General features: G+C 38.3%; 1 protein-coding gene across 6 annotated transcripts in view; it reads right to left on the reverse strand.

Annotated features, from left to right (window-relative positions):
• The window catches only part of SYNE1 (spectrin repeat containing nuclear envelope protein 1), a 414,665-nt gene that overhangs the window by 25,466 nt on the left and 365,817 nt on the right, over positions 1–23,382 (reverse strand). For 5 of the 6 annotated variants that reach the window (XM_054570132.1, XM_054570129.1, XM_054570128.1 and 2 more), the window contains 5 exons: positions 15,975–16,137; positions 5,620–5,807; positions 4,344–4,494; positions 1,160–1,342; positions 763–900 (listed from right to left, as the gene is read on the reverse strand). In XM_054570132.1, coding sequence (XP_054426107.1) covers positions 763–900; positions 1,160–1,342; positions 4,344–4,494; positions 5,620–5,807; positions 15,975–16,137 — 823 coding nt within the window. Of the gene's footprint in view, positions 1–762; positions 901–1,159; positions 1,343–4,343; positions 4,495–5,619; positions 5,808–15,974; positions 16,140–21,249; positions 21,362–23,382 lie in introns of those variants that run through there. The other variant, XM_054570133.1, reaches the window with a different exon arrangement.

Below are 23,382 nucleotides of genomic sequence, written 5' to 3' on the forward strand. Positions count from 1 at the left end.
AATCTAAAGATATGGTCATCATGATTATGTAATTTTTAAATATGTTTAACTATTTGGAAAGAAGTTTCATAAGATGCCCTGGAAATTATTCAAATTGTTAAATACACTTCCAGTTAGAGAATACTTCTATCTAATTTACTGTATGTCCCTCATATTTAAATTTTTAACTAGCCACTCTGGTTGAATTATATAGTGAAGTGTATAATTTGGAACAACTGAAGAGTCCTTTGATAAATGATTGGATAAAGAATGTGTAGTATCCATATACAATGAAATACTACTCAGCCATAAAAAAGATGAAAAACCACCATTTGTGACAACAAGGATAGATCTTGAGAATATCATGCTAAGTGAAATTAAGTCAGACAGAAAAAGTCAAGAACCACATGATTTTACTCATATGTGGGATATAAAACCGAAATTAAAAAATGAACAAACAAGATAAACAAAAACTCACAGACACAGGCACCAATATAGCGGTTATCAGAAGGAAGGGGGTGGGGTAGTAAAGGTACGGGGGTCAAATATATGATGACAGAAGATGATGTGACTTTGGGTGGTGGGCACCCAGTGCAATAGGAAGATTAGGTATCTCAGAAATGTACACTGAAACCTATATAATCTTATTCACCGATGCCACCCTAATAAATTAAAAAAAGGAAAAAACAGTTTATTATTATCTTTTTCACCAAAGGATCTATCAATCCCTTCCTCTTCAGACTTTCTTCACATTGATAATTTGAAGAAGCGCTAATCTATTACCTTGAGTTGCTTTATTTTAGCTTGAACATCGCACTCGGAAAAGTGCTCAATATTAGTGAGCTGCAGATCCATCTCGGTCAGCCACACCAGGATGCTGTCCCGTGCCGTCTCAAACTCCTCGCGCTGGCCGATGAAATGCTGTATGTCAAAAGAAAATAACAAAAATTAAAAAGCCCACCGACTGACATGGCACCACCGATACCAATCGTTTTCTGGAAAGTCATTTTCTCAATGAGCCATGGGAACTCTGCCATCCTTAACGGCATAAAGTAACCCTGGGTCCCCTTCTAGCCCTCCCCATCTTACAACATCACTGAGCCCGTGTCTTAATATTGTGTTCAAATGGCCCAATCCTGTCCTCCGGGCCTCTAAGCCCTGGAGGAGGCATGATGAAGACCTTGAGTCTGCGCAGGATGGAGGTGACGCGCTTCTGCAGGTTGTCCCATCTCTGGTTGCCTTCGTGGACCATCTGCTTTAGGCGACAGCCAGAATCAGTGCGGTTCTCTCGGGCCAGGCGGCGGTACTGCTTATTGATCAGTTCTAGCTGGGTCAGGGTCTCGTGCACCTGTCGCTGGAAAGCCTAAGACCACAGAGAAACATATGGGTGAGGGACATCCGTAATAGCCCTCAGCAAGGGTGTCTGGGCTCCAGGCTGCGATGTCAGGGGGCAAGGGAAGTCACACTGTCACAGACACGCAAAGGACAATCTGAACTGATAAGCATTTAGTTCGCCCTGTTAAAGGTAAGCAATGTAAACAGAGTGGCTTAAGGAGAGGAGGCAACTCAAACAAAAAATATAAAAGAGAATGGAAAATACTAATAGATATGTATGTATATACACAAATACATGTACACATATATCATATATAATATACATTTATACATACAGAATTTACACATATACATATAAAATACAGCTTTTAAGATAATTAACAGCCAGAAAAAAATTTTCCCATAAAAAACTTATTACAAAAATATTTATGTATGCTGAAATGAGTTTGAAATGTTCAAACTGTCTAATGTCAATACTGAGAGAAGATATCTACAAAATAAAGTCTCTTTATTTGTAAAATATGTAATTTCTTAAAATTCTAGAAACTGTCTCAATTCTGGTATCCATTTAAAAAGTTAAAACTGCCTCTCACAGAAGGTCCTTTAAGTGCAAGCTATTATTAACTTTTAAGAAAAGCAGTTCAGTAAAGCACAAGTAACTTCAAAGAGAAGAAAGTTTGGACCCTGCTCTATTTCTTTTTCTTGCTCCTATGAATGACTCAGTTATTAGAAAAAATTTTAGAACTGATACAGCACCTTACATGGTAGTGCCTATTCAGTTACCATATGCACAGTTCAGAGTTTCTGAAGGTAAAAGACTCTTTCTTCTTTCACTGTGCAATCAAGTATAGGCCTAGCCTAAGAAAAATTTGGCCAAAATAAAATGAAAGGTATTTTTCCAGACTCATGGGTATGACTTGTGACGATTTTCATCTTGGCCTTTGACAGAAAATTGTATAATTATTTGGACTGTACTCATCTAAATCCTGAAGTGCGGCTTCCTTTGACTCATCACGCTGTTCACATGCTGTTATATTTCTGCCTCTGAAATGGTTTTCCTTCTGAGAATTGCTTATAGAGATATCACCCTTGTAAATCGACTCTTCTTTTCTATCAAACTTCAGCGTCTTGCCCCAGAAAAGGCAGTGGTAAGAAAGGCTCAGCTTCTGCCGTCCCTGGAGGTCACAGGGCATGCCTCCGCAGTGGCGTGCTGGCCGTGCTGCCGGGGGCACCCAGCCCCGTCCCGCATATCATGCCCATGAACAGGCAAAGGCTCTCCTCAAACAGAATTCTGTGCTTGCGATTTATTTATGTCTCAGAAGAAAATGAACTACAAGGTAAATGATAACATCATTCATTAGAGGAATGAACGATATGACTGCCTTTTGCCATAGAATCTGAGTCTAAAACAGACTCCAAAAAGATCTTATATAATCAGCTCTGTAGTATAAGCTAATTATAGAAGGCTTTAACCTTTCCAGAGCCGTGCATGCTAAGATGCAATGCAGGAATACTTCCCAAGCTTTGGTTCTTGTGGGATGATCTGCCCTTTACAGCAAAGCTATTGTGGCCTTTTCCTAGAAGTTGTCTACGGAGAAAGCTTCTATATAGGAAACCAAATTTTTTCTTCTGGAATTTAGGGATATAGTTACATAAAAATCCAAATTTAGATGCCAGAATAACACATTTATTTCACAGACTATTTAAACATTTTTATAACTTCATATAGCTGCCCATCCCTGACTCTTAGATTTGAAACCACTAGAACAACCACCAAACTTCGTATTTATGATCACAGGTTTCAATAAATGTTGTAAGGTAAAAATGGATGCAGCTGGATTTGGTTCAATTTTTATTCTTATTTTTAAACCTCTCAGGGAGCTTGGGGCATAATTGGTAACTGAGAATGATTTGGGTACAACACGCATCAGGTCTGTTTGCTGCCAACGTGTATAAGCACACAAGTCTGCCTATCAGTGGGGGACCACGGGAAAAGAAACTTCAGTTTAACGCATGCTTAACTTCACGTTCTGACAGGTCCCCTGCGAGAATGGGAGGCAGCAGAGATGTCGCGTTTTCTCACAGCACAGTGACGGGGCAGACTCAGGAGTGCACAGACAGGCCGGCAATGGGAAGCAGTTATTGAATGATTCCTGTCTTTGTGAGAATGATTGGACTGAGGCTATTTTTGTCTCGACAAAATTGAAAAGTCTTCGTGATTCAAGAATGGCACTGCTCTTCATTTATAATTAGAAATGGCTTATGATTAAAGTGTTTTTTTCCAATCTGGAGCCAATCTATTTTATTACTGATTTTAAAAATATACATCTACACTCCAATTAGGTAAAAAAATAAATGAAGAAAACATATTTGCAAGAGAGATTTTTATAGTATGGAAAACCATCATAGTTTTTATTATTTATTTATTTTTTTACATTTTCACTTGAGGACATGTTTCCATTGATTTTTAGAGAGGAAGAAAGAAAGAGAGAGGCTGAGCGGGGAGAGAGGTAGAGGAGAGAGAAAAACGCTGATGTGAGAAGGAAACATCAATTGGTTTCCTCCTGTATGCACCCTGGCTCGGATCGAACCCACAACCCAGGCACGTGCTCTGACTGGGAATCGAACCAGCAACCTTTCAGTGCATGGAACAACACTCCAACCAACCACGCCACACAGCCAGAGAGAAAACCACATATTTTAATCTTAAATGGTTGGTTGTGAAGAACTGTGAAATATAAAGAATGCCAAGATCTTTTGGCGTGATCGTGATTCTTATTTTCTAATAGAATTCCTCTTCATGACTTTATTTTGTACTGTATTTGCAATTCTTGATAATCTTAAAATAAAAACCTCCTTTCCCACTTCTTTGCCTCCTTGTGAGGAAATAATAAAGATGACTACAAAATCATCCCCCAGCTGTCTGAACAAAAAATGTGTGGGTGAACAGTTTATGTCTTGGGACACCAACTACCAGCTGGCTACTCTCACAGCAAATTAAGGATTAAAGATCTGGAATGATAAATCACCTCGAATTTCTTTAGTTCTTCCTTGGCAGCTGTATAGAGCACCACAGAAGAGCTGGGGAAGGCAGCTATCTTTTCGGAAATCTTGAGCCAATCTTCAAAACGCGAATAGTCATCCAGAAACTTCTGCCACAATTGCCATGTCTCTTCAATTCTGAGACAGAAAATGAAAGATTAGAATTGGGTTGTGTGAGACAGTTTATGCTTCAGAGCCCTGCCATGGAATTAAGGATGCCCAAACAAGCAACTGTCGTGCCAAACAATAACTGTGCCTTGAGCCAAATTTGACTAGAGTAAAAAAGAGACAACTGTTTGAGCTGAAATGAAACAGCTGCTTTCTTTTCCTTTTCTTTTTTTTAACACACATCCTGCACTCTGGATTTGGAATTAGTCAAATTGATTATTACACACACATAATGTGAACTTTCTTAGTTTGGAAGTGCGACACTGGGTGTGCAGTGCACACACACGCCAAAGTTTTGCTCGAACAAAACAAGGTTTGAAAATCCACCTAAGTCCAACGTCAAACTCACCCTCATCAAAATCAGTCTATGACAGAAAGACAAATATTAGGCTTTCAAGAGTTCCCAGAGAGCAAAAAGATTATGAGCCTTAAATCATTTTGATAATTTTCTAACATGCTATATTTTACTGCCTTGAATTTCAAAGGGCTTAAAGATAAGCCCGTTGCTTAACTATTTAATTTTTAACAAGAGAATGTTATTTTTCTTTCTTTTTTTCTTTATTTTTTAATCCTTACCCAAGGACATGACTATTGATTTTAGAGAGAGGGGAAGGAAAGGAGAGAGAGGGAGAGAAACAGAGATGTGAGAGAGAAACATCAATTGATTGCTTCTCAAACATGTACATGCCCCACCTGGGACCGAACCTGCAACCCAGGCATGTGCCTGGACTGGGCATGCAACCTAACCTTTTTGTTTATGGGACAACTCCCCAACCAACTGAGCCACACAGGCCAGTGCAAGAATTTTATTTTTCAACCAACAATCCTGTAGTGTTGTACATATTCAGAAAGGCATATTTTTCTGAATTATATTTAAATGTTAGGCCAAGCATAACTTGGCTTGTCATATTTGTATATTACCTTGATATCTAATTATTTTTTTCAACTAAATTAGACAACAACAAGTTTGGAAAACCAGGGCCATTTTTGGACAATGCAACCAAAAGGAAATAGTGAACCATGGCTACCCTGGGTAACTTCTTTTTCTCTTTTCGTCCCCTCCTCTTTCCCAGCGGTTTGAATGCCCCAGCTTACTTGAGCCTCCTTTCCATGGACATAGCGCAGATGTTCCTCCATCGCCGGTCCAGGTTGCGTGTGGCCTGCTGGATGGAATCACACTCAGCGTCTGTGGCACAGGCGTCACAGTCGTGCAGTAGGACCTCACACAGGTTGAGGACGGAGGCCACGCCTGTGCTGTGCTTCTCTATGTCTCTCTGAAGCTCCTGCAGGGAGTGAGACACGCTTTACTGAAAGCCTTGCATTCAGATGGGAGAAACTGCACCAGTATCCTTATCTGTAGACAGATGGCTAGGTCAAACCTTGACAGATATTTCCTGTCCTTCAATGCTTGAGGTTTCATCAACTTCATTTATGAAATACAAGGAGCTCAAAAGTATGAGAAAATGAGTCTAGAAATACTTCAGCTATGTAAGCAATGCCAAAACATAACTCAACAAATTAAATACTACATCAATTATAGTAAGAATAAAATGAGCTTCTTTAGTGATTAAAAAAACGAATCTTGCCTCAGACTCTACTTCACAGCTACATCACTTTCATTCCTATCCATCGATCAAAGGAAAACATGTGTTCCTGTTAAGACCTGGCACTCAGGAACTGGGATTTGATCTCTAAAGATCTGCAAATTGTTTTAAACAGTTAATTTCACCATTGTTAAAAGGCACCATGAGTTTAAAAGACCCAGTTCTCTACTATGTTTGATGACATCATCATTATCATTAGCAGCTTCCTCAGTGAGCAATTTAGTTTTTTAAAATTTTTGTGTGTATATATATATACACACAAAAATTATTTAAAAAAATATATATATATATGATTCTCAGCAGAGAACATTTTTTTTCATTGCTTTTTAGAAAGAGAGGAGGGGGTGTATATCAATGTACAGGAGAAACATTGGTTGACTCTCACAGACTCCCTGACTGTGAATCAAACCCTCAGCCGAGGTGTGTGCCCTACCCAGGAATTGAATCTGTGACCTTCCCGTGTAAAGGACGAAGCTCCCACAAACTGAGCAACATGGCCAGGGCTCATTGAGCAATTTTAAATGGAAGAAATAGATCATGATGATAAACAAGGCACTGAATTTCTCCAGGGTTCTACCATGGAAAATCTTTATAGAGACTGCAAAGAACGTAAGTGCAAAAGATAGCATTATTTTTTCTGTTGAGCTTTTAACTCAATTTAATCTAAATTATCCATCATTAAAAGTGAGGCCTGCAAGTACCATTTTTTGCCTGCCCTATTTATTTAGGTCCTTAATACATTTTCTTTTCTTTGATACAGCTCTAGAATATGCCTAGATTTTCTCTTGTTCTAACGATAATTCCTCAATTTACTCAAATAGCTGGAATTTATATTCTTGTGTGTATATTCTTCTTCCCATATTTTTCCTAAACACTGAGTTCCAATCAATGCCTTTTATACAAATGTTTGCTTATTATCAAGTGTAATGACAGCACCTTTGGTCAATTTTTAGAGATTTAATAAACTAGACACAAAAAGATAAATTCTTTCAAAAATAGTTTTATATCATTAAACAGGCCTTTCAAATCTCTTGCATAATAACTTCTTTTAGTTATGTGGAAGTTACCACAGAAATTGCTGATCTAAAAAGTAAAACATATTATAAAAATTAAACTCAGTATTTGTTCAAAGATAAAGACAGAGACTTCTGTGAATGAGCTATCCAAGTAAATTTTAGGCCTTAAAGTGTATCATGTATAAGAATATACATTTGAAAAAAGTGTTAGGTACATGAACATAATGTATACATTTAAAGAAGTTATAGCATTTTGATTTAATTTTGCCCAAATATTTAAAAGTTTTTTTTACAGCTTTAGTGAGATATAATTGACATATTACACCGTGTATGTTTAAGGTATACAATGTGATGATTTGCTGTTTGCATATTTATGAAATGATTACTATAGTAAATTTAGTTAACATTCATTACCTCACAGTTAAACTGTGTGTGTTGAGAACTTTTAAGATGTACTCTCTTAGTAACTTTCAACTATACAACACATAATTGTTAACTGTAATCAACATGTGGTAAATTATATCTCCAGAACTTATTTTTCTTATAACTGGAAGTTTGTACGCTTTGACTACATTCATGCAATTGCTACCCCCACCCCTGGCAACCACTGATTTATTCTCTGTTTCTATGAGCTCAGTTTTGTTTTGTTTTTTTAGATTCCACATATAAGTAAGATAATATAATATTTTTACTTCTCTGTCTGACTTATTTTACTTAGCACAATGACTTCAGTTCATCCATGTTGTTAGAAATTGCAATATTTTCTTTTTATGACTGAATTATATGCCATTGTATACATACATCTGTAGATGTATATATTACATCTTGCTTATCCATTGATGAATACTTAGGTTGTTTCCATATATTCACTGTTGTAAATAAAACTACAATGAACATGGGGTTGAAAATGTCTCTTAAAGATAGTGATTTCATTTCAGATACATACTCAGAAGTGCAATTGCTGTCTGAGTGCAATTGCAAGTGCAAATGATATCATAGTCCTATTTTTAATATTTTGAGGAACCACAATAATGTATTCTATAGTGGACATATCAATTTATATTCCCAGCAGCACAGCACAAGGGTTCCCTTTTCTCCACATCTTTGCCAGTACTTATTATCTCTTGTTTTTTAATAACCATTCTAACAAGTGATATCTCATTGTAGTTTTGATTTGTATTTCCATGATAATTAGTGGCACTGAGTATCTTTCCATGTACCTGTTAACAATCTGAATATCTTCTTTGGAACAATGTCTATTCAGGCCCTTTGCCCATTAGTAGTTGGATTATTATTATTATTTTCTAGTAAGTTTTTTATATTTTGGATATTAACCTCTTATCAGATATGTGGTTTTCAAATATTTTCTTCTTTTTCATACATTGCCTTTTCATTTGTTTGACCATTATTTTTGCTGTGCATCTTTTATCAGCAATTTTTTAAAATTTAGTCTCACTTGTTTATTTTTGTTGGTTATGATTTTGATGTCGTATCTAAAAAAATCATTGCTAAGACCAATGTCAAGAAGTTTTTCCCTATGTTTTCTTTTAGGAGTTGTATGGTTTCAGGTCTTACATTTAAGCCTTTAATCCATTAAAGCTAACTTTTATGAGTGGTGTAAGCTAGGGTTCTAGTTTCATTTTTTTCAATGTGAATATGCAGTTCTCGCAACAGTTTTAAAGAGATTATCATCTCTGCATTGAGTGTTCTTGGCTCCCTTCTCAAATATTAGTTGACCATATATGCATAGGTTTATTTATGTGCTTGCTTCTGTTCCAGTAGTCTATGTTTATGCCAGTACCATACTGTTTTGATTATTATAGCTTTGCAATATAGTTAAAAATCAGGCTTTGCTCTTCTTTCTCAAGAATGCTTTGGCTGCTTGGGGTCTTTTGTAGTACCATACAATTTTAGGATTATTTGTTTTATTTCTGCAAAAACTGCTATTGAGATCTTGAAAAGGATTGCACTGAATCTGTAGATGGCTTTGGTTATATGCACATTTTAATAATATTAATGCTTCCAATCCATGTACATGAGATTTCTTTCCATTTATTTTGTCTTCTTCAAGGTCTTTCATCAATAGTTTTCAATATATATCTCCTTCACTTCCTTAAAGTTTCCTAAGTATTTTATTACTTTTGATGCTATTGTAAATAAGATTTTTTTTCAGATAATTCATTATTAGTGTATAGTAATGCAGCTGACTTTTGTATGTTGAATTTGTATCCTACAACTTTACTGAATTTATTAGTTCTAAGTTTGTGGAATCTTTAGGATTTTATATATATGAGATCATGTCATCCGCAAAAAGAGACAATTTCACATCTTCTCTTCTGATTTGGATGTCACTTATTTCTTTTACTTGCTTGATTGCCCTGGCTAGAACTTTCAGTATTATGTTCAATAGGATTGGTAAGAGTGAGTATCCTTGTCTTATTTCTGAACTTAGAGGAAAAACTTTTGAATTTTGTCAAATGCTTTTTCTGAATTTATTGAGATGATTATACGATTTTTATCTTTCATTCTAGTAATGCGATGTATCACATTTGTTGATTTGATATGTTGAACCATTTTTGAACCCCAGGAATGAATCCAGCTTATCATGGTGTATGATCCTTTGAATGTGATGCTGAATTGGGTTTGCTAGTACTTTGTTGAAAATTTTTGCATTTCTATTAATTGGGGATATTATCCAATAGTAGTCTTCTTTTCTTGTGGTGTACTCACCTGGCTGTGCTATCAGGTTAATACTAGCTTCACAAAATGAGTTTGAGAGTGTCCCTCTCAATTATTTTGAAGAATGAGATAAATTGGCTTTAAATGTTTGGTAAAGTTCACCTGTAAAACCATATGGTACTGGACTTTTTTTATTGGGAGGTTTTTGATTATTGGCTCAGCCTCTGTATTCATTATTGATCTGTTCAGATATTCTATTTCTTCCTGATTCAGTCTTGGTAGTTTGTATGTTTTTAGGAATTTATCCATTCCTTCCAGATCCTCATGGTCTCTGTTGCCCAGGTTGTCCAATTTGTTCATGTATAATTGTTCACAGTAGTCTCTTATGATCCTTTATATTTCTAGTAATGTCTCCACTTTCATTTATAATTTTTATTTATTTGAGCATTCTCTCTTTTTTCTTGGTCTACCTAAAGGTTTGTCTATGTTGTTTAGCATTTTAAAGAACCACTCAGTTTTATTAATCTTTTCTATTGTTCTCCTAGTCCCTATTTCATTTATTTCTGCTCTAATCTTTATTATTTCCTTCCTTATGTCAACTTTGGGCGTAACTTTTTCTTCTCTTCTAGTTCTTTAAGATGTAAAGTGAGGTTGTTTATTTGAAATCTTTCTTCTTCTCCTCAGTGTAGGCATTTATCACTATAGATTGTCTTCCTAGAACTGCTTTTGTTTCATCCTACAAATTTTGGCATGTTGTGTTAATTTTTTTTGTTTATCTCAAGATATTTTTATTTCCCTTTGAGTTCTTCTTTGATTCATTTGTTGTTCAGGATTATGTTGTTTAATGTCCATATATCTGTAAAAATGGCCAGCTTTCTTTCTGTTATTGATTTCTAGTTTCATAATATTGTGGCTGGAAAAAAATACTTGATATAATTTGTATGTTCTTGAATTTGTTGAGACTCGTTCTGTGGCCTAACATAGAACACATCCTGTAAAACCTTCCATGTTCTGAGTGGAGCGGGCACTGCAGCTGCTGGGCTCTGCAATTGCTGCTGGTTGGGTGGGGTCTCAGGTTGTGCCCCTAGATCAGATAATACTGCTGGCTGGCTTCTGTGTTCCCATGGGGCCACAGGCAGGGGTCTGCTATTGGAATGGGCCTCAGGCTATGCTCTATGGTCATTCAGGGCTGCAAGCCATGCCCTGGAGTTGGTGAAGCCACAGTATGAGCTTTGCCATCAGGTAGGTCACTGGCTATGCTCCCCTGTTGGGCAAGTAGCTGGCCAGGCTCTCTCATCAAGAGGTGCCTGCTGTATCTCATAATGGGTGGGGCTATAGACTGTGTTCAATGGTCAAGCTGGGTTGATAGCCAGACTTTTTTATCAGGTGGGGTTGTAGGCTATGCTTGGTGATTGGGAAAAGTCACTGGCTGGATTATCTCCTGGGGCAAGGTTGCAGGCTGTACTCAGCAATCAGAGAAGGTCCTAGGTTAGACTCCATTGCTGAGAGGGGTTGTAGTCTGGGCTCCTTGGCTGGGCAGGCTGTAGGCTGGGCTCTGAGGTTGCCCAAGGTCTTTATTCAGGGACCAGAAGCTATGCTTAACAGCTGGGTAGGGCTGCTGACTTGGCTTCCAGCCCAAGCAGGGCTGTTGAATGGGCTCTGTGGTTGCCTGGGTTCTCTAGCCAGGCTCCCTGGTGTGACAGGATGGAAGCTATGCTCAGCTGTTGGGCAGGGCTGAGAAATTGTTTCCCTGCCTAGATTGGGTGCTAGAAAGGGTGCCAAAGACCAATATGCCCCTTTGTCTAGGGACTCAAATCAGGAAGAACTGCCAACTGAACTCCAAGACCAACTGGGGCCACTGACTACACTCTACGGATGGGCAGAGATGCTGGCTAGGACCTCTGCTTGGGCGCAGCTGCAAGCAGGAATGCAGTCCATCAAGATCTGAGAGCTCGTTGTTCTAAGACCCCGCCCCTACTTTGTTCTCTCTGATCCTCAGTGGTCAAGTGCCCCAGATTCCTCTAGTGATCCCCATGAGGTGTGACCCAAGTGAGTCTCCGGGGAACGTCTGACAATATTGAGGGAGCTGGATGTCCAGCTTGGCCTCTTTTCCCATTGGAGAAACCAGAAACCCCAGGAATCCTCTTGGTGCAAGGCTTTGGGTCCAGGGGGCCTCTTAGAGCAATGCTGTGCTAGTCTGGGGAGGGGCGATATGGTCAGAGTGCAGCTGCTGCTCTTACTCTTCGGATTGGATCCTCGTGGTCTCTGTTGCCCAGGGTGGGTTCCCCGGGGTGCGGGGGGGGGGGCACACCCCCGGGTTCTGGGATTTTCACATTAGTGCCTTATCTATGCATAGCTGCTTGTTGGTTTTCTTGTGAGGGGGACTTAAATTGGAAATAACCTACGTTGCCATCTTGGTGACATCAATCCTCCATATACGTTTGAATCTATCTCAGAGGAGAAGCCAACGAGGGAAACCACTGTGGAACCAGTACCTGGGTATGAAAACCAGAACTGTAATTCACAGGTTGCTGGAGGCACAGTGTGGACTTAAAATTCCAGGGGATTTGGCCAGGGCATGGGTGCACATTTTTATTTACCTCCAGGAGCTTCACCAGGTAAATATTGGGAAAAAAGTCCCTTTGTGTTTCTGCTCAAAAGTTTGTTAAAATCAATATATAAAGTAAAGCTTGAGGGCTTTTATAATTATATCTAAGTGCCCCAATGCAGATAAAAATTTTAGTTTTAGCTTTAACCCCCACTGGTAAGTCTTGAATTGGTCACATAGCATCTCTGAATTTATTCTTCATCTATAACACATAAAGATTTAACAAAATATTCTCTGAAGCCATTCTAAGTCTACATATATTTCTGTCCAATTAAGTTTATATGAATTAAGTCCACTGGCAAGAGAAACATACAAAAACTCCTATGGGGAAATAAAAGAAAATGTATTTCTTAACAATTTTGTCTGTCCATTTTAATATTGATCAGAATTTTCCCCTTTGGAGACAGGTTGCCATTTATTTGTCTTTTACCACATGGATCCCAAATGCTACAAGTTTTACAGAATCGTGGTCAAACACCATCCACAGAGAAAACTATGGTAAATATTATATGATTAAAATAAAATTTACTAAGCACCCACTTTGTATTAGGTGCTGTGCTAGGTGCTTTTCTCATTAATTCTCACAATAGCACTATGAGCCATGTACTCTGATTCAATACATGAAAAATCTGAGGGTTAAAACAGTTAAATACTTTGTCCCAGGTCATGCAGAAAAGTAGTGAAACCAGGATTTGAACCCAGGAAATCTTTACTTTTAACCACTGGTATATGGCTTTTAAAACTTCTTTTTAAAATTTAATTAAAAGTCAATGTGAACATACATTAATACATTAAAAAGTCAAAAATTGTTATTAAGCTTCCAATGAAGTAATGCCCTGGAAGAACCATTTCCATCTTGTAGAGCTCTATTTTCTGGTTTTTGCTTCTACATTTCTAAGTAACACATTTATATTTCTTGATTTTCAAATGTCAGACATTATTGATGCTCCTGGTGCCAAGAAAGAATAAACTTCTACATGGCTCATAGGACCCCAATTACTGTTTTAGCACATCTTATAGCTAGAGCAACAATCGATATTTGCATGATTATGGTTATTTACTATTTTTCACATTTGAACAACAAAATAGGCTACGGTTATATTTATTATGTTATGCGACTTTCTGTTTTTTTGGATTTAATAATTGTTCCTTCCTCTCCCTCCCTCCCTCCCTCCCTCTTTTCCTCTTTAAAACTGAAGTTGCTTGTTTCTATCCCCTTTCTTTGGGAGCTAAGGGAACCCCTTCCAGCGTGGGTGAGGCCATGAGGTAATCTAGTTCAACTGCTGCCCTCTCGGAGACCTCTGTCCTGGAGCGGACTGTCCTCCAGCGTGAACAGGATTCTCCAGACTGCAGTGAATTTCCATCTGGGACATTTCTTTACCTTTATTCTAGGGATGTCCCTCTTTTTCCCTTAGGTTGGATATTGTTTTTACTCTCATTTTAGCAGAGGCAGCATATCTTTCATTAATTAGCGTCTTGCGAATGTGTTCATAGGAGGTACATATTTCACACTTTAAATGGCAGGTATAATATTCTAAAATTAGATACAGTTTTCTTAACTTTTTAAAGGCATTATGCCATTGTCTTCTGGCATTCAGTTCTGTTTTGGAAAAATCAGGTTTTTTCACCTTGGAAACCTTGAAGTTCTTCTCTTTATCCCCCATGTTCTGAAATTTTACAATGGCTTTGTTTTGTTTTGCTTGGTTTGTTCCTGGATGCTTATAGGGTCTGTGCTGTACAAGTGTATATTTTCTTCTCTGTTTCATTTATGCTCCTTATGGGGACTTTTAGGAAGTAACCAGACTGGAATTTGAAGCTCTTGCTTAAATCCTGGCTGTGGTATAAACCGGCCAGTGGCGCCGTGGGACCTGGTGCAGAGGAGTGGGAGTTGCACCATTTGCTCACGAGCCTTCCCCTTAATCTCTCTGTTTCTAATACAGTGGTTCCAGCCTCAGTGGTGTCCTGTACCCCCAAGTCCGCAGTCCCTCTGGTGTGCCTTCTCCGGGGACTAATCTTTGAGTCTCCTATTGCAGAAGACAAGGCAACACTGCCTGACTGGCTGAGCTTGGGCAGGGATCTGAAGTCTAATCACTCCTTTTTCAGACTTTTAAGTATCTTCCATTTTAAAGCCTGTAGATTTAACACCGTGACTTCCTGAGCCTTCTTGGAACTCTGTGGCATGAATCATCTCTTTCCTTCCTCTTGCTGCTCACATCGTCATTATTCATCTGTTCATTTTCTTCCAGAATTTTCTTGGATGTCTGTCACCCTTATCATTACTTCTGTTCCTTTTGCCATTGTGAGTTTTAACTTTTTTCCTTCCTTCACTATCATATTATTGGATTTTTAGCAGTGGGTGGGGTTTTAAATGCATATAATCAATTTTCTGTACTTAATTAGATACTGTTTGAATTGCTTACATTTGCTAAATTACAATACTAATCATTACATTTTAACTTTATCACCTGTAGTGATCCTTACCACGCTCTCCAGGAAATTTGAATTGTTGAAGGCCAACTATGACCCCCCAAAGTTTAATCACCAGAATTTCAAACATCAAAGAGTCGATCAGAGGATTTAATCTTACAAAAATTGGGGGGGGGGGATCCTGCTAACAATTGTTTTAGAAAAGAAATGTTAATTTAAATATCAAAGTAAACCTGACACCTAAAAATACATATTTTAATATCTATTCTCATTGGTTTAAATAGTTTGTAAAATAAAGTAAATATATAAACCATTTCATGAGATTGCAGAAATAGGTCTCTTTATATATTTTAAACTTTTTTTTAAGTTAACTTGGCTATAGTGTCCTAACTACTGATCAAAGTATTTAGTTAGTTATAGATAGAATATAGAGTATAGATAGTTATTTTCAATCTAAAGGCATGGAGTAGTAATACTTTTTCAGGGGATTTATGGTGTTACTTATGACAACTGGAGTCCTCTGTGCTTCGCAGGAACAAGCGCGGGGAGTGGGAGGTGAAAATCCCCCCGTGTGCATTTCTCAGGGTCGCCCCCGTTTGCCCTGGCGGGCTGGGTATGTGCGCCAGTGCAATGTGCTATCTTTGGTACACAGGAAGGTGAAATGACTGTGTGCAAAACAAAATTATTTTAAACTCTAAAATCTCCATGTATGCACTGTCATCTTTCTGCAAACGCTACTATATGTAGGGAAAAAAAGGCTCCTCTCTAAGTTTGTAGTAGTGAGACAGTGACCCACAAAAGAAACAAACCTGCCAGCATTATTTTAGATACATCATTGCAGCTCAACTTAACTGACTGTCTTAGGGTGGATTCTTGGTGGACCAACAGCATTGCCCCTATGCTGGCTTATCTTCTGAAGAGTTAACTCTGTGGTGACATGGAACTTACTTGTCTCAAGCAGCTGCCTAGCCAAGGCCTCCCCCTTCTCGCTCAACCTGCCTAGCTCCCTTCTGATTTTCCACCTCCATTAACCTCTCACACCCACCCCGCTGTCCCAGCCGGGAGGACAGGGATTCAAAAGCCTATTCATTTTCTTCAGTTGCTTCAAAGTTTTACCTGCTGTTCGTTGAGCTTTCTCTGTATTTCTTCCGAGTCACAGGAGTCATAGACGATGGGCTTGGCCAGCTCTGACTCGATGTGAGCCAGCCATGTCCGCAGGCTGCTCATGTTCTTGTCCAGCTGCTGTATGGCGACCAGAGTCTCCTTCAGCTTCTTTATCCTGTAGGCAGAGAAGGAGAAGCATCACTTCCATGAAAGGCCTCGAGCAGAAGGGAGCACTAGATCTACAGCCAAATTGCCTAAAGCCGAAGTCCATCCTGGCTCAGCCACTTGCTGTGTGACACAGCCTTCCTCTGTCTCTGTTTCCTCATCTATGCAATGGAAGAGTACTTGTGAGATTTAAATGACTCCAATACTCCAGGGTACATGGGGGAAAAAATCAATAAATATTAGCTATGATTATACTCAATATAGCTATAATAATATAACGGGAAGAGAACCCTCATGATTGTCAGAAAAATTATTTCCATAGACGATATACTATTTATACTCCTAACAACAATACCTGGGAGAAAGCAGAGGTTTTGAAGGCACAAGGTTGTAATACCAAGAAACCTTGGGGTAGAAAGGATGGAAAATGAGGCAGAAGGGAGACGAAGAAGCAGTGAGAGGTAAGACTGATGGGTAGATGAGAGTAAGATTATAAATATCCTGTAGTGATATGATAATGGGTTTGAATGCAATTTTAAAAATGAATAGGAACTTTGCCAAGATTTATTAGCAACAGAATGATAAGATAAGTTCTAATTGTGAGTGTGTAAGTTTGAAGTGTGGCTGTTTTGAGAGCCTGTTCAGAAGTAAATAGAAGAGTCTAAACAACTTCCATCAAAGCCTACATTTGGGAAACAGTGAGAATAGAGGTGAGGACTGGCTCGCTACATTCATGAACTGGCATGATGTGAGGCAGTAGGATTTGAAAATGATGCGTTTGCAGTTGGGTGACCAGAAGGATGCTGCTGTCTCAGAGCATACAGGATGAGGAGCCAGTTCTTGGGAATTAATGTGCATTAAGGTAAGATACAAGGAGTCCAAGGGATTGGGTAGACAGACGTGTATGGAAATGTACTTCTCAGGTCTCAAGGACAGGACAGAGTTGAATGCTGGCCTGGAGTTGAAGCCCTACGAAAAGGTGTGGTCAAAGCCTCCTTTATTAGATTCGCCTGGTTTGCGCATACAAATGCATATTCCTAGATGCCAACCCAGTCCTATTGAATCAGAAACTCTGCACCAGGGAATTTGCATTTCTAACAAGCACTCTAGGGGAGCTTTATACAGACTAAAGTTGGGGACTACTGGTCTACTGGGTTGATGCAGAGCAGCATAGTATGACAAAACCTACAAAAAAGGCCAATGATCTACTGAGCCTAAGTGAATAGTTAACCAAGGAAAGCAGAAAACAGGCTGCATTTGGGTTAAGAAATACACTTATGGTCAGGGAGTATTAATTATTTTAAGAAAGTAGGCAGTGAAGGTGAGTAAATACGGTATAGTACCTGTAGAATGGTCTGGGTACTAGGAAACGTTGGTTTGATGTTTTGTTTAATGCAGTTTAATGTTTGAAATAGCATTAGAGCTTTTTTTTAGGCAGAGAAAAAGAATTCATGAAAAAAAACCCCAAGACAGAAGAAAAAGGAAGGGAGAAATTGTAAATGAATGTAGATGATGGAGCCAGGATGCAGAGGAGGCAGGTGAAAGACGCAAGGGCAGGGATAGATGAGTTAGTTTACAAAGGTGTATTTCAAGTGAGGGCAGGGTGTGAAGCAGGAGTTTGTAAAGGACACATAGTATTTCTCAACTCTGTTATTATCAAGAAACAGCAGTAAAAATCAATTATTGGATTTCTGTTGAGGCTTGTCATGGTTGAGTTTACACAGATAGCTTTAAAAAGAATAGTGGTATGGATGATAAATGTATGATCAATGATTTCTGGTACAGCCTTATTTAAAATTCAGTTGGGTTCTGGACCATAAGTCCTGCCTTTTGGCTCAGGAAATGTCATTATCTCACTGACATAATATAAATGAATGACACATAAGCTCTAAAATATGTCCATCTTCGAAGTGTCAACTTGGTTCAACCGAAGAGGTAACTCCTTAAAAAATAGTCAAGAGCAATGTGAGTTTTTAAAATTCTAGGGATGCGTTGTATTTCAAGGCAGAGCCCTACAACAGAATGTTCTCAAAGACTGACAACTGGCACTCAGAACCATCAAGTATATTTCTCAACTCAGTTACCTTCAAATAGTAAAGAGATGATTCTCAAGCTGAGACTGTGACAGGGCCGTTCAGGGGGCTTTCAAACAACACCTGCCAACTTCTCAACCCCGCCTCCCCTACACTTCTCCCTGTATCACTCTGAGAGGCTTCTCTGGTCAGGAACCACTGCTGTGAAGAAAATGTCTCATCACCAAAGTATTCTGAGCACTTTAATTACTTTTAATTGCATACAACTTATATCGCCTCTTCTCTTACAGTTTCTACAAATCAATGTTTCTCAAGTGAAAAATCTAGTCATGACACAATCAATTTCCTCTGTTATACGAATACTTGTGAAAGGATTTTTCTCTATGGTCAGTGCTTAATAATATTGATATTTCATTAATTATGATAATAATAATAATGCCTATGTTTGGATAACAATTCAGTTCATAAAGGCACTCTGAGGTGCATTATCTTATAATGTTTGAGAAACACGTATTTAAAAAGTATGGTCTTATTTCACAATATAGCCTATTGATTAGGGTATGGAAAGCATGTATTGCAATATAAATATCATTAGTCATAATTCCATTCAAAAGAAGACTTCCCTAATTAGCTGTATAAATATAAATTATACCCTGTCCCCAGGGCATTTCAGGGTACTAGCCTTAAATAATCATTCCAAGAACATTTACACACAATCCATTCACTTTTCTCAAGACAGTGTTCACTTACTTGTGTGGCAAGCAATGAATGACAGTTTTAGATGGCTACTGGGTGCCAAGCTCCGGGTGCTCATTCTAGCCATGCCCATGGCATGGGCTCAGAATTTCACACGGCCCTGGCCATCTGCCGTAGCAGCCCAAACGGGAAGGATAGTTTATAATCAATAAACCCACTGGAGCCAGGACTAAAGAACAGCTCATTGCACCGAGATGTCTGTCCTGGTTTTACCTCTGTAAGAACGTCCTCTCGGGGACCTCTCCCCCTTGACCAGCCTCCTGTCTTCAGATTTGGTAAGATCGGAGTGCTGACTATGCTTTGGGATGGGGTTTTATAACAACTTCATAACATCATCCGGGTTTTGGAGCCAGACGCCAGAGGAGTACGTCAGTGCTTGCTTCCTCCTTACCATGAATCCCTGATATCTCTTTTGCACCAGTTTACTTCCCCCATGGTAAGTTCTTTGGGAGCCGCAGCTGGGAATTCCCACTTTTGCTTCTCCCTCTTCCATGCTAAGTGTGACACAAAGTTGGGCACTACTTCAACGCCTGCTAAACGTTAATGATTACTATACTAAGTAAAATAGTTTTACTTAGTTAATATAATTTATTTTTAAATTTTTTGATACTAATTAGTTAATATTAAACATATCTTTAAATTTTCCTTTCAGTCTATCATTTGCAAATGGCTTATTGGTACTAAAATTCATTTTCTTGATTCAAAATTTGCTGACAAAAATAATTAAAAGATCCAAGGCACAAAGAAATGTGAGTAAACACTGTTTCCCTGGATATTGTCCACTTTAGCCAAGTAATCTACAAGATTATCCATCTTGTATAATGTTGAAAGAGTTCCAATAGTCAGAGCCGTTAGTGCACAATATGTCATGGGCATTGTGACATGGAAATGCTTGTTCATATAGTCCATTAGGGCCAAGTTCCTCTTTCAAGTGAATGTGTAAATCTTAACAAAGTCAACGGGGTAAATACTTAGGAGCTTCTCCTTTCACATTTCTAAAATATATATTTGACTACAAATAGCAAAATACATTGTGTGTGCGTGTTGGGGGGGCAGATGTGAGCTGAGAGAAAATGCATAGTAAAACCCCCATACATCTTCCTGAGTTTATTAAACTCGATATTTGAAGGACAAGGATCATTCTTTTTTAAGAGAAGTGTTCCATATTTTATTCTGTCATTTCTTTAAAGGAAATCCTTGGACAGAGTGTCACAATATTTTTGTTTATCTATCATTATAAGAAGTTTGAGCAACATTCCTTTTGGCAGCATGCAGGGTTATAATTCAAAGTAGATGTTTATAGGCATCACAAGATGGGTAAGTTTACAAGCCTGTTAAATCTAAGTCCCTGAAGCTTATGGTTCTCCTTTACAGTCCAGTGTGCCTTATCAGCACTTGACCTTGCTGAAGAAGGAGTCTACTACTAAATCCAGTTGTCCAGCTTCTTAATTCTTAACATTGCCACATGAATATACACACACACGCCCGCGCGTGCCCACACATATCTCTAATAGATAGATATCTCACTTCTTTCTTTCAAATTAATTTAGTAGATTCATAAACCAAAACCAAAAATTTGCATTCTCAAAATAAATAGAACCAAAAATAACATTAATAAATCCTATTTGATGGGAGGAATTTATTTAGGGGATGTTATGGGACAAGAAAGATATTTTAAAAAATTAAGTGAAAATTAATGAGACAATAATATTCTAACTGGGAAAATCATGAAATAAGCATTTTCATAATATAATAAGTTACTATTTTAGACATAAGTGTCTACATTTTGCATGTTTTAAAATCTGTGTACTAGTTAGTGACCAAAACTTACTGACAAACCTAACCAGAAACAACTTTTTCTCACATATAGAACCCTCCAGGCCCTTAAAATATGAGTAGATTTGCATTTAATAAAGGGAAAGCTTTCAGCTACAATGCTGTGAACTGACGAAGTCTAATTTCAGGTCCATCCCGAGCCCATCCTTTAAATAGCAAATGATGGGCTAACTGGATCTTTTTCTGAATCTCCTTCCTGTGTCTCAAGCTCTACTGTAGCCATACCCCTCATATGACGCATACAGTCCAGAGACAACTGGAATGCCAAGCCATAACCAAGTTCATTAACCTTTTCATCCAGCTCCACGTGCCCAGTAGGGGGTCAAGAAAACAAACCAACAAATAACTCTCAGGAGCCCACGGCCAGCAATCTCCTCACCCCAATCCTCCCCACTTAAAATTGGCAAAGACAACTACGGAGTAAAGCTCCAGCTTCTAACCTATAAACCCCATGTAACATGAAAGCTATGCGCAATGGAAGAAACTCAAGGAGATGCCTGCCTTGTGACATCGCAGTCACAGTCTGGGAGATCTGCGTCCACACAGCCGTCCTCCGCCATCCTCCAAGGACACGGGGCTTCCGCCACCACCATGAAGCTTCCACTTGCAAAAGTTAGGTCTGCAGAGCAAAGGCTAAGTCCTGTGTGGGGATGAAAGTGGCCCCTTGTCTGTGTTTGGAAGTATGAAAATGCTCACTCTAGACAAATGTTGGTAAGTCTCTGCCTGATAATATGACACTGAGCAGTGACAAGTGGTCATGTTTCTAAATAAAACCTACATTCATTAACATGTGCCAGGCTTGATCTCCTGGAATGTAGGCCACGAGGGTGAGGAGGGGAAAGGCTCAGGGTAATCTGCAAGGAGGGGGAGGCGCCCGGTCTAAAGAAAGAAAGATATCAAAAATAAGGCTGGCTGCAGACTCCCCGTCGCTCTGGGAGGACTGGCGACTTTTCTTGTGGGCTATTTGTTAACTTGGAAAAAATCTTTGAAAAAGATTAATCATCCAAATGCAAACAAACAAAACCTCCACAAGTACAGCCAAGTGCGGTAGCAAAAAGGAGTAACTTCTCTTTTTCTTCGGTTTCATATGCCGGCTAAGTGGTGTGAGTATGGGTTTTAGAGGTTGTTCGGGAAGGGAAGGCAGAAAAGAGATTCTGTGGGCAAGTGCTTGGTCTTACCTTTGAATGGACTATTTGAGGGTGAAAGACAACAAGGAACTATTATTTCCCACTTACATAGCCAAAGGCTTTGCCCTTTTAAAAATAATTATATAATGTGATAAAAATAACATGTTCATTTTAACATGATTAAAAAATGCATCTGTTTATTTGCTTGGTGGAATTTCAGGTAACCTTTTTTCTTTTGTGAGTTTCAAGAGTTTCCAAATATTCAGCACTGAGTCTATATTAATTTCATAATTTAAGCTGTTAAAGAAAATAAACTCCCAAATTATTAATTACTGGTAATTTAATACAATGTGACTATGCTGGCTGTATTAAACCCTTTATAAATTAAGGTATACATACACACAAATAAATTATAAATAATATTTGCCAAGTTCTTTTTAAAAGGCCTGTATAAAAAATTGCAAGTAAAATAAAACAAGCCATTTGCTTCTGGTTGTGTGAGCTGACTGCTTTCAAAAGGGAAACACATTTTCCTTGTAAAAGATGCAAACTTGGCCTGGCTGATGTGGCTCAATGGACTGAGCTCCGGCCCTGTGAACCTAAAGGTCAGGGGTTCGATTCCCTATCAGGGCACATGCCTGGGTTGTAGGCCATGTCCCCAGTTGGGGATGTGTGAGAGGCAACTGATTGATGTTTCTCTCACACATCAATGTTCCTCTCCCTCTCTTTCTTCTTTCCTTATCCTTTCTCCAAAAAATAAATAAAATCTTAAAAAAAAATTTTTTTAAAAGACTCAAAGCTATAGTTTACATAAGAAATTTACTCCAGAATACTTAGTTATAAAATTATTTTTCAAATATTTCTACTTAAAGATAGTCTATTGTGGATTTTAAATAAAACTATTACTTCTCTAAGTTATTTTTAACAATCAGGAATATAAACATGTGAGCTTTGCTTAAAGGAATATATTGGTCATGAATCCATAACAATAGACAAATTTATTTTTTCTTGATTATGACTAACATTTTTCAAAACTTGAGGTCTTTAAAAATGTTATTGCCATTATTTCCTTAGGTTAATTCCTTTTTACTTTATTCAGTTTTCCTCATGGAAATTTTTTCTTTCATTACCATTGGCACAATATATTGAATGCAATGTACTAAATATAAGGCAAGGCTTTAAGCACATAACTGCAGTAACAGCAAAAAATGGCAATAATATCAATATCCACCAATAAGGAAAATATCAGATAAATCACGATTTATTAGAACAATGACTGTTCTGTAGCTATATAAAAGAACAAGACAGCATACATAGCATTTTACACTATACACGGTCTTTTCCCTAGGGTTATCTCATTGGAGATGTGGCAATCGTTTTAATGAACAGTTTGAAAACGAGGATTCTGGGGCTCAGAGAGGTTATGCAGTGAGCCCTGGGTCACACAGCCAAAACAAGGTAGACTAAACTCAGGACTCTTGATTAGGTTTGCGCTGTTTCCAT

This window comes from Pteronotus mesoamericanus, unplaced genomic scaffold (genome assembly GCF_021234165.1).
Source record: "Pteronotus mesoamericanus isolate MK-2021 breed Mesoamerican mustached bat unplaced genomic scaffold, CSHL_Meso_final contig_20, whole genome shotgun sequence".
Taxonomy (NCBI): Eukaryota; Metazoa; Chordata; class Mammalia; order Chiroptera; family Mormoopidae; genus Pteronotus; species Pteronotus mesoamericanus.